This window comes from Octopus bimaculoides, chromosome 9, assembly GCF_046866305.1.
Source record: "Octopus bimaculoides isolate indiv1 chromosome 9, ASM4686630v1, whole genome shotgun sequence".
Taxonomy (NCBI): domain Eukaryota; kingdom Metazoa; phylum Mollusca; class Cephalopoda; order Octopoda; family Octopodidae; genus Octopus; species Octopus bimaculoides.
In genome coordinates this window covers 97,768,831-97,784,299 of record NC_142936.1, presented here as the reverse complement: position 1 = coordinate 97,784,299, position 15,469 = coordinate 97,768,831, and the positions used below count along the sequence as shown (strand labels likewise).

The following is a 15,469-nucleotide window of genomic DNA, read 5'->3' as shown; positions in this document are numbered from 1 at the left end:
TCTTTGTTATATGAGGAAACAATGGAAGTTTTGTTGCTACTGAAAGAACTGAATTTTCTTGAAAATAATTCACTTTATATACTTTGATATGGTTGTATCAATTGTTAAAATGAAACTATAATTTCTATTATGAATCAAGAAACAATGATAGAAGATATAAATTACCTCTTTTAGAGAGAGAGAGAGAAACATCAAGAAAGAAAACTGAACAAAAATTTCAAGAAAATAAAATAAAACTTTGATCAACTTTGCCTCGTATATGAAGACATAATATTTTTATTTCATTTCAGTTTTGGACTGTGCAACCAGAAACCATACAGAATGAAATTCATTCTAGTAAATGTAACAATACTTCTTATGTATCGAACGAAATACCTTCGACTGAAGCTTATACAACAGAAGATGTTTACTACACTAACTTCAAACATAGTGACAGAAAATAAAGACAGAAAAACTAAAATAAATCCAAAAACCAAACAAATATGGATATCGTAGAAAGATTTCATCGTAGTTCTTTGAGAGAAAAAAAAAAAAAATAGCCAGAATAGAGTTATCAATGACAGAAAACTCCTACTAAAAATGATACTTTATCTGCTTGCGAGAATGACACAAACTTGGTATTCAAAATCAATGATAAAACTTCTATTCAGTGGAGATAGCTTTGATCACCAAAGAAAAAGTAAATAAATGCCATTTTATAGATGCAAAGTTGCTGCCACATGTGAGGTATCTTTTACATAAAATGGTGGCAGAAATGTTAGTGAGAATTCTATGTTTTCCAAATGATTTGCTAGTATTGTAATGAACTTTTTCCCCTACATTTTAGCTGTGATATATAGCATTATTGTTTGTGGTCAATGTTTTAACAATATTTTTTCTTACACATTAAAGGTTTCTATGAATATTCAACACATTGAATTCTGTCATTAGAGCTGAAAATATATTGTAACTTTGCAAAACAGTCATCGATAGAGATGTAGCAGAACAGATGTGTGTTAAGCAGTCAATGTAAAATTATAAAGTACTTTGAAATATAACCTGCTGCTTAAAGTAATAATGCTAAAAATGGAGGTGAGATAAAACAGCCAGAGAGCCTGCGATAACATCAAAGGGGAATTTTGCAAGGTGTAAACGATTACAAGATATACCTGTAGCTATATTTATATCCCATGGTCATGTGATCAACCAGACTACCATGTATTGTTATACATCACTAGTCACAATGCACTTCACACTATATATAAAAGTAATATTCGTAGCCACTTTAACATTGCTGTCTGTTTGAGAAGACTCTACTGCGATTTTTTTAACCCCAAGAGGACATCTCCTCTAGCTGGTTAATGATGCACAGCTGCAGCCAATAAAAATGCGAGCAGGAGAGTGAACCCCTACCATCTCCTAGCAACGGGACCAGATCAGTACAACTATTCCTAGAATTATAGAACTAGCATTTTTGCTTATATATATATATATATATATATATATATATATATATATATATATATATATATATATAGACAAACAGACAGACAAATTTAGGTATAGAGGCATTAATCTCTACTGCTCTAGATCTTGCATTTTTAAGTTGTTTAACTTTTAGCTCTGATTGAACAGAAATACAAACCAGAAACATTCTGGTCATGAATCTTCCAGTTTTTAGTCCAGACCTCCTATATCTAAGACAACATTATCAAAAGAGTTTCTTATTCATATTCATGTGGTAAGGAGGGAACTGAGGAAGACCTTTGGTTATTACTCCTAGCAATTCCATAGGAGTGTCCTCATAAACTCAAAGTGCTGCTGCCGAAATTATCAAAATCAACTGATGGCATTCTTACTTTCACTGACCATTAGATATCTTCTGATATCTAATGGTTAAGAAGCTTGCTTCCTTATCATGTGATCTTCATTTCAGTCCTCTTGCATAGCACCTTGGGCAAGTGCCTTCTTCTATAGCTCTGGCCAACCAAAAACTTATAAGTGGGTTTGATAAATGGGAAATTAAAAAAAAAAAACATAATCATCAATGGGTTGGACACACACATGCATACACAGGCGCGCACACACACACACACTTGCATATACATAGAAATGTGCATGTGTGTGTGTGTGTGTGTGTGTGTACTCTTGTCTAGACACTGTGTGGGGGTTGTAAATGAGCATCACCATCACACAAGCACGATTGTTTCTTTCCAGTCTTTCATGAAGACCGGGTCTGGTGGGTGGGTGGGAATATCATCTTGCTTTGAAACAGATGAGGGATGACATCAGTAAAGACATCGAGCCAAAGAAAATCTACCTCAACAAATTCTCTCTGATCCATATAAGCATAGAAAAGAGGCTGTTAAAGTGATGATGACAGCAATTAGGATATACAGATGCGATCGTAGTAGATGCCATATGGCAGCATCATTCAATCATCATTTGCCCAAGTTGTAGAAGTGAGATCAAAAGTGAGGATTTGATGGTGGCAAAGCAAAATTGTTAACCATTTGGTCACTCTACACTGAACCAGTGATGAACTTTAACAGACATGTGTTGACTCAAGGCCAATCTGAGGATACAAAAGATGACTACTGCCCAAGGTACTATGCAGTGGTATTGAACCCAGGCCTATAAGATTACAAAGCAACCTTATTACCACCCATGCATCTATACCATTCAAACTGACAATTACAGACTCCTCCACCATTTCACATTCTGTAAATAGAAAGCTTCACTTTATGAGGAATGTTTGCATACTTTTTGCTTTTTTTACTTCATAAAATAAATACACTGCAGGTGTTGCTCAATGTTGGTAAGGGTCTCTGCTGGTCCCTGGTTTCAAGCAGAATACCAGGTTATATTGGATGATTTGTTACAGTGGACTATGTGTTACAATATACAGTGTTACAGTAAACTATTTGTTACACTGAAATATGCATGATAGGATTGTATGTTACTATAAACTGTGATTCAGTAAAGTGTGTGCTACAATAGGCTGTGCATTACATGGAAGGAGGAGCTACAGTAAAGAGCTGCATGTAATAATTATATATTATCATAAATTATATTAAACTTTGTCCCAAGTTTAGTTCCAGTTCCCAGCTGGAATTGTTCCATTCACATTAGTTTTACTAATAGCTTCAGGGAAGCCTCTCATGCTCCCTCCACTTGTCAATATTCCTAGGATTAATTTGTCTTTGAAACAATTCCTTATTTTCTACTTATTTCAGAGAAAGATATAGAAGAGAATACTTCTGTTAAATTCTACAGAGGATTTCAAAGAGTTGCATTCGTCGTCAAGCACTGATTGAAATGGAACTTAATGTTTCAGTAATTAAACATAGTTTTCAGTCTTTGGCATTTCGGTTGAACTGGCATCAGCAAATAATTCTCTGTGAAATCCCTATTCTCCTTTAATTCAATCACAAGAACACAGACAGTTATATCCTCCAGGAACCAACGAAATCCAATGTGCTGTCTGTTTGGTTATTTTTCAATTTGTTTTCAGATGACAATCTTCCCCCCACAACCAGCCTCGACCGATAGAACACTGCACTGCTGTCCTAAGCATGAAGCCAGCATTCTGTCCTCAATCTAGCTTGGGAGTTGAAGAAAGTAGATGGAATCGGTCAATAAAGTCAGTTGAAATCTATGTAAAACTGATAAAGGAAAATAAAACCTTACAGTCTCCTGTAGACAACAGAAAGAGAAATCTATAAAAGAATACCGTTTTTATTTAAATTTTTTCATTTCTTTTTTAACAGTAGGATTTTTTTTTGTTTGTTTATCACTAAATACAAACACAGTTTCTATTCACCATCTTTCATTCAATAAAGTTACTAAACAAAGAAAGAAACAGACGTAAAATGTCAAGAGACTGCAATAGTTTGAAGAACTTGCAGTAAAATATTTCTAGAGATAATTCCTAAAACATACCTAAAATGGGAATGAAATAAAGACATTTATGTCAGAATATGGCTTTGCTTGTGTTTTTCTTTTTTATTATTTTTTTGAGGTGGGGATGTGTGTGTGTGTGTGTGTGTGTGTAGGTAGGTGGTGTGGGAGAGAGATTCAGTAAACATTTCCCAAATAGGGACAAGTATGATGGGAAATGGCTTAGAAATGGGGGAAGGCATGGCAGTGTGGTTAACAATTTGGCTTTGTGATCACATAGTCCATGGTTCAATTCCACAGTGCATTTCCTTGAGCAAGTGTCTTCTACCATGCCTTGTGAGGATTTGGTAGACACAAAATGTACTGAAAGACATACACACACACACACACACACACACACACACACACACACACACACACACACACACACACACACACAGATATTGATAATGAACTGAAAGGAGCACTAAACACCAAAAATGTAGAAAATCAATTTCGTAATGGACTTTACATTAAGTTTCTGGTACCAATGGTTTCCTGCTGATAAATTAGTTGGCAATTTCTGAACCAGACACTAAATGTGACACTCTGCCATTATGGTCTGTGAAAATCTCTCTCTCTCTCCCTACACACACACACACACACACACATGAATGTGTGCATATTACATTTTTTACTGATGTATATTGGTACAAGATGTAAATGTCAGTCATCAATATGATGATGATGATGATGATGATGGGTGCATACAAAGTCTAATCATTCTGTAACGTTTATTCTCCCTAAGCTACACAAATACTCCCTTGTCACTCTCACTGTTGTAAATATTGTGAAACAGTCAGACTCGTTGAAATTAGTAATTAATAACGCTATTGTTAAAAAAACAGTATGTTATCATCATAATCATCATCATCTTCTTCTTCTTAATGTTCACTTTTCCATATTTGACTCACCTTGCTGGTGGCATGTAAAAGCACCCATTGCACTCTCAGAATGGTTGGGGTTAGGAAGGGCATCCAGCAGTAGAAACCAGGCCAAATCAGACTGGAGTCTAGTGCAGCCTTCCAGCCCTGGTCAAACCGTCCAACCCATGCCAACATGGATAATGGATGCTAAATGATGATGACAATGATATATATATATATATATATATATATATATATATATATATATATATATATATAGATAGATATGTATATATATATATATATATATATATATATATATATATATATATATATATATATATATATATATATATATATATATATATATACAAATAATTACAGAGGCATCAAGCTGTTAGATCAGGTTATGAAAGTTACAGAGAGGGTCATAGCCCAACTAATTAGGGAGCGAATCAATTTAGATGAGATGCAGTTTGGGTTCGTGCCAGGTAAAAGCACTACTGATGCCTTATTTCTAGTGAGACAGTTGCAGGAGAAATACCTAGCTAAGGATAAACCTCTGTACCTGGCTTTCGTTGACATGGAGAAAGCCTTTGACAGGGTCCCCCGATCCCTTATCTGGTGGTCAATGAGGAAATTTGGGATAGAAGAATGGTTAGTGAGAGCTGTGCGAGCCATGTACAGAGATGCTGCCAGTAAGGTGAGGGTTGGAAATGAGTACAGCAATGAATTCCGGGTAGAGGTAGGGGTCCACCAAGGTTCCGTCCTCAGCCCCCTCTTATTTATCATAGTCCTCCAGGCAATCACAGAGGAGTTCAAGACAGGTTGCCCCTGGGAGCTCCTCTATGCTGATGACCTTGCCCTAATTGCGGAGTCACTATCAGAACTAGAGGAGAAGTTTCAGGTGTGGAAGCAAGGTCTAGAATTGAAGGGCCTTAGAGTCAACCCAGCTAAAACCAAAATCCTAATAAGTAGGAAGGTAGATAAAACACAAACCCCTTCAGGTAGATGGCCCTGCTCAGTATGTAGAAAAGGAGTAGGTAGTAACTCTATAAGATGTACCCAGTGCAAGCTATGGACACATAAGAGGTGCAGCAACATCAAAGGCAGGTTAACTAGCAAGTTAGATTTTGTTTGTGGCAGATGTTCAGGTGCAATAAAGACTGTAAACAAACAGGAAACAACTTCTATCTCATTCCAGGGTGAAAAACTAGAGGTAGTCGATAGCTTCCGCTATCTGGGCGACCAAGTTAGTAGTGGGGGTGGGTGCGCTGAAAGTGTAACTGCTAGAATAAGAATAGCCTGGGCAAAGTTTAGAGAGCTCTTACCCCTGCTGGCGACAAAGGGACTCTCACTCAGAGTAAAAGGCAGACTGTATGACGCATGCGTACGAACAGCCATGCTACATGGCAGTGAAACATGGGCTGTAACTGCTGAGGACATACGTAAGCTCACAAGGAATGAAGACAGTATGCTCCGTTGGATGTGTAATGTCAATGTGAATACCCGTCAGAGTGTAAGTATCTTGAGAGAAAAGCTGAACATTAGAAGCATCAATTGTGGTGTGCAAGAGAGACGATTGCGCTGGTATGGACATGTGGTTAGAATGGATGAGGATAGCTGCGTGAAAAAGTGCCACACCCTAACAGTTGAGGGAACCCGTGGAAGAGGTAGGCCCAGGAAGACCTGGGCTGAGGTGGTGAGGCAAGACCTTCGTACATTGGGCCTCACCGAGGCGATGACTACTGACTGAGACCTTTGGAAATGTGCTGTGCGTGAGAAGACCCGGCAAGCCAAGTGAGATCGTTGCCAGTGCCCCTGGACTGGTTCTTGTGCGGGTGGCACATGAGATGCACCATTTTGAGCGTGGCCGTTGCCAGTACCACCTGACTGGCTCCCGTAGGATTTTCGAGCGAGATCGTTGCCAGTGCCCCTGGACTGGCTTGTGAGGGTGGCACATAAAAGACACCATTTCGAGCGTGGCCGTTTTCGTGCGGGTGACACGCAAAAGCACCCACTACACTCTCTGAGTGGTTGGTGTTAGGAAGGGCATCCAGCTGTAGAAACTCTGCCAAATTAGACTGGAGCCTGGTGTTGCCATCCGGTTTCACCAGTCCTCAGTCAAATCGTCCAACCCATGCTAGCATGGAAAGCGGACATTAAACGATGATGATGATGATGATGATATATATTTGTTTTGCAAGATTTTTGATGTGAAATCGTGTGTTGAAATAGATGTTGTTGTACTTAGGGATGGTCATATTGCCAGTTTAGCCAATAAAAACACATGCACTGTATATTTGGTGTTAATTTGCTTCAGCTTTATATTACATTAATCTTAATTTTATTTCGGCCAGAGTTCTTTCGTCACACTTCTGTGACCTCATCAGTGGTCCTTTGTTTCCTTCCTTCTTATGTGTGTCTCACCTTGCTAAATATCAGCCATTTTGTATATCAGCTGATATTTAGCAAGGTGAGACACACATAAGAAGGAAGGAAACAAAGGACCACTGATGAGGTCACAGAAGTGTGACGAAAGAACTCTGGCCGAAATAAGATTAAGATTAATGTAATATAAAGCTGAAGCAAATTAACACCAAATATACAGTGCGTGTGTTTTTATTGGCTAAACTGGCAATATGACCAACCCCAAGTACAACAATATATATATATATATATATATATATATATATATATATATAACTGTGTATGACTATGAATTTTTGAAAATATCTAAATGTAATTTCTACTGTACTTTTTCTTGGAGAGCATCCAGAAAGAAACATTTTGATACCTCATTTGTGAAATTTGGATGAATATTTTAGGAAATATGATAATCTAAATGATCAGCAAATTGGTCAAGATATTGCCTAACTGGTCTAAATGAATAATTAGCCATATTTGTGATGTCATATGTTTGAAACGAAGGTGATAATTGTCTTCAAATTACACAAATTAATAGTGACCATGGTATAGCAGTTGCCTATTTTTTCAGGTTCTTGGAAAGAACACATTTTTTTTTTTGCTAATTTTAAAAATATTTATGTAAAGCCTATTTTGTTTACATGTAACAAAATAGACAATTTCACAGTGTTTTCAGACCTTGTTAAATCCAAAAGTACAAGCGTCACTTGAGATTTGGCACATTTGTAGTGAGAATAGAACTAAAGAAATCCTGAGATTTAGAGACAGGACATAATCTTGTTGTTTACAGAATAGATGTTACATCAGTATTAATATACATAAAATATATTTTTATAGATAAACATATACAAATATGCATATGTGGGGCTGATATGGAAACCAACAGTTTAATCCTTAGAACAACTCATTGTAGTTACAAATGTCAACTCTACTACAAAGAAGAAGCTGACTCTCACAGGCAATAGATGTACTCAGCATATTGCCAATTATGGTGAAACTTGAAGGAAGGGGTCAATAGTCAAAGAACAATTCAGAGGAAGAAACAGCAGATAAATACAACCAAAATTAAAACTGAAGAAAAAAAAAAAAGTTTGTCAAAGGAAGATATGGAGACTAAGATAGAAGTAATTTCCAAAGAGATATTGGTTGACCAGTTTAGTATGAAGTAAAGGGAAGAATAGAATGAATAGATAAAAAAGCAAAAAATGAAAAGTAGTAAGGGACAGACATAAAATGTAAACAAAATAAGGTTTAAAAGAAAGATCAGAGATAGAAAGATCAGAGATAGAAAGAGCAGGTGAGTAGTTGGAATTTCATGCTCTGCTGGTTTTCAGGGATGGCAGTGTATTTTGAACAATGTTGATATGGTATCAACTACACACATACTGTAAAAAGCATATTAGCAAACACATATATGTGTATTAGCACATACACATTTATACACAGTGGTGTTCACACACACACACACACACATACACACATACACAGATACAACCATTTTACACATGTATACAGACACACACACACACAAAAACAAACTAATAGTAGATTAATAACTAATTAATTATCTAAAAGGGATTATAATCATAACCAATTGTCTGAAAGTCTAGAACTTACTACACATAAAAGAGATCTAGGGAGACAATATTCATGTATTGATACTGATTCTGACTAAGTTACGCAACTGCATTTACTGCCTTTATGAGTTGACATAAAATTAGATAAACTTAGATATGTTTCAACCAAAGATTGGTCCAGGCAATGTCTAACTTAATAGCACCACCTGATATATTTATTAGGTTTGAAATGACATAAATTGAAAGAGAAAACAATGAGCTGAAAGAATGTGGATAAATAACTAAATATAAAGTAATTGAAACCATAAGGTGAATAAGATAAGGTAAAATAAGGTGAAATGAAGTTCAGGAAATAAAATCTGGGATGAGGCGGCACTTGGAATAAATTAATAGTATTAATGAAGCACAAGATTATAGGCCAGTGGTTAATTAACGAGGAAGGTATGAGGGGGAATTACAGAACAAAATAACAGACATTGTAAAACATATTTACCTTTTATATATATATATATGCATATACTTATATATTATTTATATTATTATATGATCGAACACCAAGCATCCATTTCCAAGTAAGTTTTATCTGTCTGTCTGTCTATCTATCTACCTATATATATATATATATATATATATATATATATATATATATATATATATATATATATATATATATATATATATATATAAATTATTAAAGTCACTCCACATCTTCCAAGAAATTTGAAAGCCACAACAAAAGTGGATGCCACCACATGTCATTTGTACTAAATGGATTTTAAAATTCTGAAAGTTGACAAAACTTGTGTCATTTCAAGGAACTAATCAAGACCAATCCACTCCAATGCAACTCTGACTGTCAGCAATTCCTTATGAGACAAACAACTTATAAAATAGATTAATATAGAATTAGTTTCTAATAGGTTTTAGTCTTTTCCTCATCACTTATTTTCATATCACAGCTGAAATATATGATAGAAAGACTACTAGACATGAAACTAAACTGTACTTAAGTAAATTAAGTAATTTAAACAAGATTTTAATCAAAACTCATAGAAACATGCCATTTCTGTACATATTCCACCTAACCTTAACACTTCAATTTTTCCTCTTTTAATTTAATTATATTTATCTTTTGTATATTTTTTTTCTTTATTGAGTCATTTATTTCTCAAATGAAAGAAATATAAAATAGTTTTTCCCAATTAGCAACTTACATCAGTGTCAAAATTGTTTCTATGCTGTGTAATGGCAGCTTTTCAGTGGAAGCTAAACAGGAAATTTCTCCATAGGAATCTAAACAGTTTGTTATTTTTAATGTTGGTTTTGTTGGCTTCAGCAAAAGTATTGTAACATTGGTGTTGTTGCTGTTTAATGCTTGTTTCCCAATTACACACATGTGTGAGTTGGCATGGACATTTATACATGTGTTGTGTGTGTGTGTGTGTGTGTTTGTGTGTGAGTGTATGTTTGCATGCATATATGTGTATATATATATGCATGTGTGTATCTATCTATCTTTATAAATATATATGTTAAATATATATGTATGTGTGTGTTATTAATTGGGCAATTTCCACAGAAAGCTGATAACGATTGAAATACAAATCTCAGCTGTGTTAGGAATACATATAAACTGAAACACAAATTCCTGCTTAGAATTTAAAACAAATAAATCAATAAAAAATAGAAAAAATGAAAAAGAAAATCGTAAATAAATGTGAAAATGTAAATTTACCTCGTTACTTCCAAATCCAAAATGAAGATTTTCATGAATCAAGACAGCACAATTGTCAACACCATTTAAAGTGAGAACCTAAAAATAAAAATAATCAAATATGAAAAATAAACATCAATAATTACGTCACGACATTAGAAGGTACATTCGAAATAAGACAAAAAAAAAAAGAAATCTGTTTGGATGAATGTAAATAGAATTAAAAAGAAATACTGAACATGTCCAAATGTATTTTCTGTTTGTCTTCAGAGATTTGTTGAAAAGAGTCTATTGGAATCAAAGAATGGAAGAATATCATAAAACTACATGAGAGAATGTTTTTAATGTGATGAAGACAACAACTTTGGTAAATAAATAGTTATTGTTAAAAGTGATGCTTTTGCTTGCTTCACAAAATTCCAATCATGAGAAGAAATCAAGCTGAAAACCACTAGAAACAAAAACAAACAAAACAAAACAAAAAAGAAAAATTCCAATTTGGTTCTGTTACAGGCATCAAAATGGAAATGGAACTTGAGACTGTGTTTTAACAACCAGCCAGCAAAATCTACAAAATTTTAAACTCTTTAATTTATTTTTGTCACAATACTGTGGCCACACTGGAGCACTGCCTTTAATGTACTTACTTCTGTCATATTGAACAGAATCTGGTACTTATGTTATTGATTGCTATTTATTGATGACAAAGTTATCTTTTTGTGACCAAAATGAATGCAATTAGATACACCATTTTACACAGGTATACACAAACACAAAGTAATTAATTAGTTATTCTAGACGTCTGTTTATTTGACAAGTCCTACAGTTTGGAATTGGGGAGTGGGGATAGAACCACTGCAATGAGTTAATGGAATATCAGTGACCAGGTTCTAGATATATAATCAAAGACTGTGCCATTTAATAAGAATATAGAGGAGATTGGAATAGTGTTCCCAGTAGAACACTTTGCTGTGCAAAGGCAATAATAATAATAATAATAATAATAATTCTTTCTAATGATGGCTGAAGATGAAAAATTTAGAGAATCGATTCCACTGACCCCAGTACTTGGCCGGTACTTTACGGCAATGAGTACAGTGAAGAATTCTGAGTAGAAGTAGGCATTCACCAAGGAATGGTCCTCAGCCCCCTCTTATTGATTATAGTCCCCCAAGCAATAACAGCAATTCAAGACGGGCTGCCCCTGGGAGCTCCTCTATGCTGATGACCTTGCTCTAATAGCTGACTCATTGCCAGAACTGGAGACAAAGTTTAGGGTGTGGAAGCAAGGTCTAGAATCGAAGGGCTTTAGGATTAATCCGGCAAAAACCAAAGTCTTAGTAAGTAGGAAGGCTGTCAAATCACAGCCCCTTCAGGTAGATGGCCCTGCTTGATCTGTAGAAAAGGTGTGGGTAGAAATTCCATACGATGTACCCAGTGTAAGCTATGGACACATAAAAGGTGCAATAATATCAAAGGAAAGCTAACCGGGAAAATAGTTTTTGTGTTTGGCAGTTGCACTGGGGCAATAAACACTGAAGATGTACAGAAAACAGATTCCATCACTGATGGGGGAGAAACAGAAGGAATTTGGTGTGGTTGGTTTTCTACAGCCAGATGCTCTTCCAGTCAACAACCCTCACTTGTTTCCAAGCCAAGTAATATGTCCCCATGGTCAGACATCTTTTTCACTGCTGACTAGAAATTAACAACACTGCTTGCATGACGGTGATGCTTGTTTACAATCATCATACAATGTTAACAAAAAGAACACACATAAATATATGCATACATAGACACACACACACACACAAATCTTCTCCAGTTTCTGTCTATCAAATCTACTCACAAGGCTTTGGTCAGATCTGGGAAATAGAAGAAGCATTTAGCACAGGTAATGTGCAGTGGAACTGAACCTGAAAGCACATTGTTGAGAGGCAAGCTTCCGATCCACATCATACACCTTACTCTCCAGTTTCAAAGCCAGTGACTTCTTGTGAACTTTCTGATGATTCATGGCACTCTATTTGGCTTCTCTGGGATTCTAATGTTTCAAAAAAGTTTATTCTACAATCTTCATAAATAAATAGATTTCTTTCTTTATTGTTAAAAGTGATGTTAATTGGTTCCACAAAATGGACTTGTCCCATTCCATCTTTCATATTACAAGCATTAAAACAGAATGGGACATCATAATGACATTAAAGAACCAGCTTAACTGCCCAGTTGGACAAATTCAGGTTTCATTTAAAACATGCTCTTTGTAGTTCAAGTAAGTATTTGAAAACATTTCTGTTATCACAATTCCATGCTTTTATTTCAATATTGTTAGCATTTTCTTGATGAAGTAGTTGGCATGCAGCCATAAAATCACTGTTTCAATTATTTCTAATGCTCACCTACATAAACCGTCGTTAAATCTGTTCACAGTTCAGAACCAACATTATGTAATGGACATCTGTATTGGCGTTAATAGGGTTGAACTAAACACGGTTGTGGTTAACAGCACCGACATGTGTTCGTATGTATTAACATAATCATAGTAATGATGCCTTAAACAACATAGAGACGGGGGTGACGTTGATCACAACAAGTACAGTTATTATTATTATCATTATTATTATTATCATTATTATTATTATTTACAATAGGCATTAACAACAGAAGATAGATGTATTCAGACAAGCAAATCTGTGAAGTACATACCAAAAGTGGGGGATAGGCAATATAGACAGAAGACTTTTGATAAAGTGGTGGGCCATTGTATGTGAACTTTTAGAAACAGACTGGAAGCAAACAAAGGAAATAAGCACAAAAAAAAGAGAAAGAAAAGAGGAGAAACTCTATAATACATATTGCATAGAACATCATTCTTATTGGAAAGAAACTAACAAATTTGAAAGATAAGAGACAAAGACTCCCAAATTTTCGAAAAATTCTTGCATGCAAATAATGGTGAACCAGCAGAGTTGTTAAAGTGTCAGAATGCTTCAGAATACTTGTTCTGAATTTCTGGACTCTGGTTTCAAATCCAGCCTAGACCATCTTAGCTTTTAAAGCTTATAAAGGTTATTCATTACTGTTGGGCCTCAATTCACTGGGTTTTAGTTTCAATTCCAGCAAAAGGCTTATTTTTTTCAGAATTATTTTATTTATTGCAATTTGTTAACAAATGCCATCACTGAAGCGGAGTTCCAAACTGACCATGCTTATACAAAAAGTACCAATCCGAGATGGTAGATTGGCAGACTTGCAAGAACCTTGCAGTATTTGCTCTGGTCTTTTGCATTCCAAGTTCAAATCCAGCCATGCCCTACTTGGCTGATAGAAATAACTCATCAGTTTAAGCCCAACCACCAGGCGCTTCAGTATTAGGGGTCCTGTAACGAGTCCTTTGTTGGTCTGGAGCTATAAGTAGAAGACATAAGCTGAAGGTGCTGTGCAGGGGGACAGAATGAAGGGGTTTGTTTAAAATTACCACGTGATGTTAGGAAAAGGAAATGAAAACAAACGCAAACATATGACCGACTGCTTTCAGTGTCTCTCAACCGAATCCACTGAGAAGGCTTTGTCCGGCCTAGGGTAACACTTGCCCACGGTACCACGCAGTGGGACTGAACCCAAAACCATATGGTTAGGAAGGACACTTCTTAATTAAATAGTCATGCTAGAGAGAGAGAGAGAGAGAGAGAGAGAGATAGAAAGAGTGTGTGTGTGTGTGTGTGTGTGTGTCTGTTTGCGTTCGTTTATTAAAAACACAGTAATGAAGTTGTTTTCATGTGCAATTAATTTTTAAAATATAAGACTTCTTTGTATCCTTTAAATAACAATTCAATAGATATTTTAGTCCCCCTGCTCCTTCAATATGATTCAAATAAATCCTCTCATGTGTTGCAGAAGAGAAATCAAAAAGATATATTACAAGATGTGTTTTACGAGATTAATGATTGGTGGTCTGCAACACGATATTTCAAAAACAAGTTTAGCTTTTACTCTCTTGGTTAAAACTATGACAGCAAAACATTAACGGAACTGTTCAAGCTGTCCACCTACAAAATATTTAAGAGATGACAGACAATATTATTTAGTAGAATATCAGTCACCAGGGCTTAAAGGCATAATTATTTTTCACACAAACACAAATGAATGTTGTATAAGCTTTTTGTAAACATTTTATTTACGATCGTACACTAATCCTGAAAAACTTATTCAGTCTGTCTTTATTTATAACAAATTAGCAGTTTATTACAAACACAAATATTGTGTTTATTTGAAAACTAATCTAAAAGCATGCTAAGAGTGTTGTGTAATTGAAAAACAGAGCCAGCCATCACTTGCGAGTATTGTATGGCTTGGCAACATGTACAATGTTCTGGCTAATTGTCTATGGTTCCTATGTAGTCATAAACAGACATTGACTATCTCTCAACTCCCTTAGCCTTGACCCAGGAACATATCTAAGATGCAACAGCTGGAAAGAGAGAAGGAGGAGAGGGGGAAGGGGGAGGACGGGGGAGGGGAGAGAGGGAGGAAGACAGAGAGAGGGAGGGGGAGAGAAAACTACAAAAACACCTGGTTTATTGTAATTTAAAGCTGAGTACAACAGAGCATCTTGAAATGAAGAACATAGCTCAGGGGCACTCTACCAGTGCAGGAGTTGAAACCACACCCTTATGATTATAATTTAAACATCTTTACCACTAAGCCATGTACTTTGATAGAGTTATGTCCAGGGAAAATAGAAGAAGCTACCCATTATCTTTGCCTTGGGTCCTCAACACTTGATGAAGGGGTAGAAGTGTCCTGATAGCATATAGGGAGTATGGAGTACTTAAACCTAAGGGAGCCCGTCCATCTCCAAGGTATGTGTGTGTGTGTGTGTGTGTGTGTGTGTGTGTGTGTGTGTGTGTGTGTGTGTGTTAGTATCAGATGTATTCATCAACAAGAGGACAGAAAAACTGGTGTTT

General features: G+C 35.7%; 1 protein-coding gene across 1 annotated transcript in view; it reads right to left on the bottom strand.

Annotated features, from left to right (window-relative positions):
• The window catches only part of LOC106876489 (tRNA (guanine(6)-N(2))-methyltransferase THUMP3), a 1,026,994-nt gene that overhangs the window by 757,778 nt on the left and 253,747 nt on the right, over window positions 1–15,469 (bottom strand). The window contains exon 2 of the mRNA XM_052970899.2: window positions 10,524–10,601. Coding sequence (XP_052826859.1) covers window positions 10,524–10,601 — 78 coding nt within the window. The remainder of the gene's footprint in view (window positions 1–10,523; window positions 10,602–15,469) is intronic.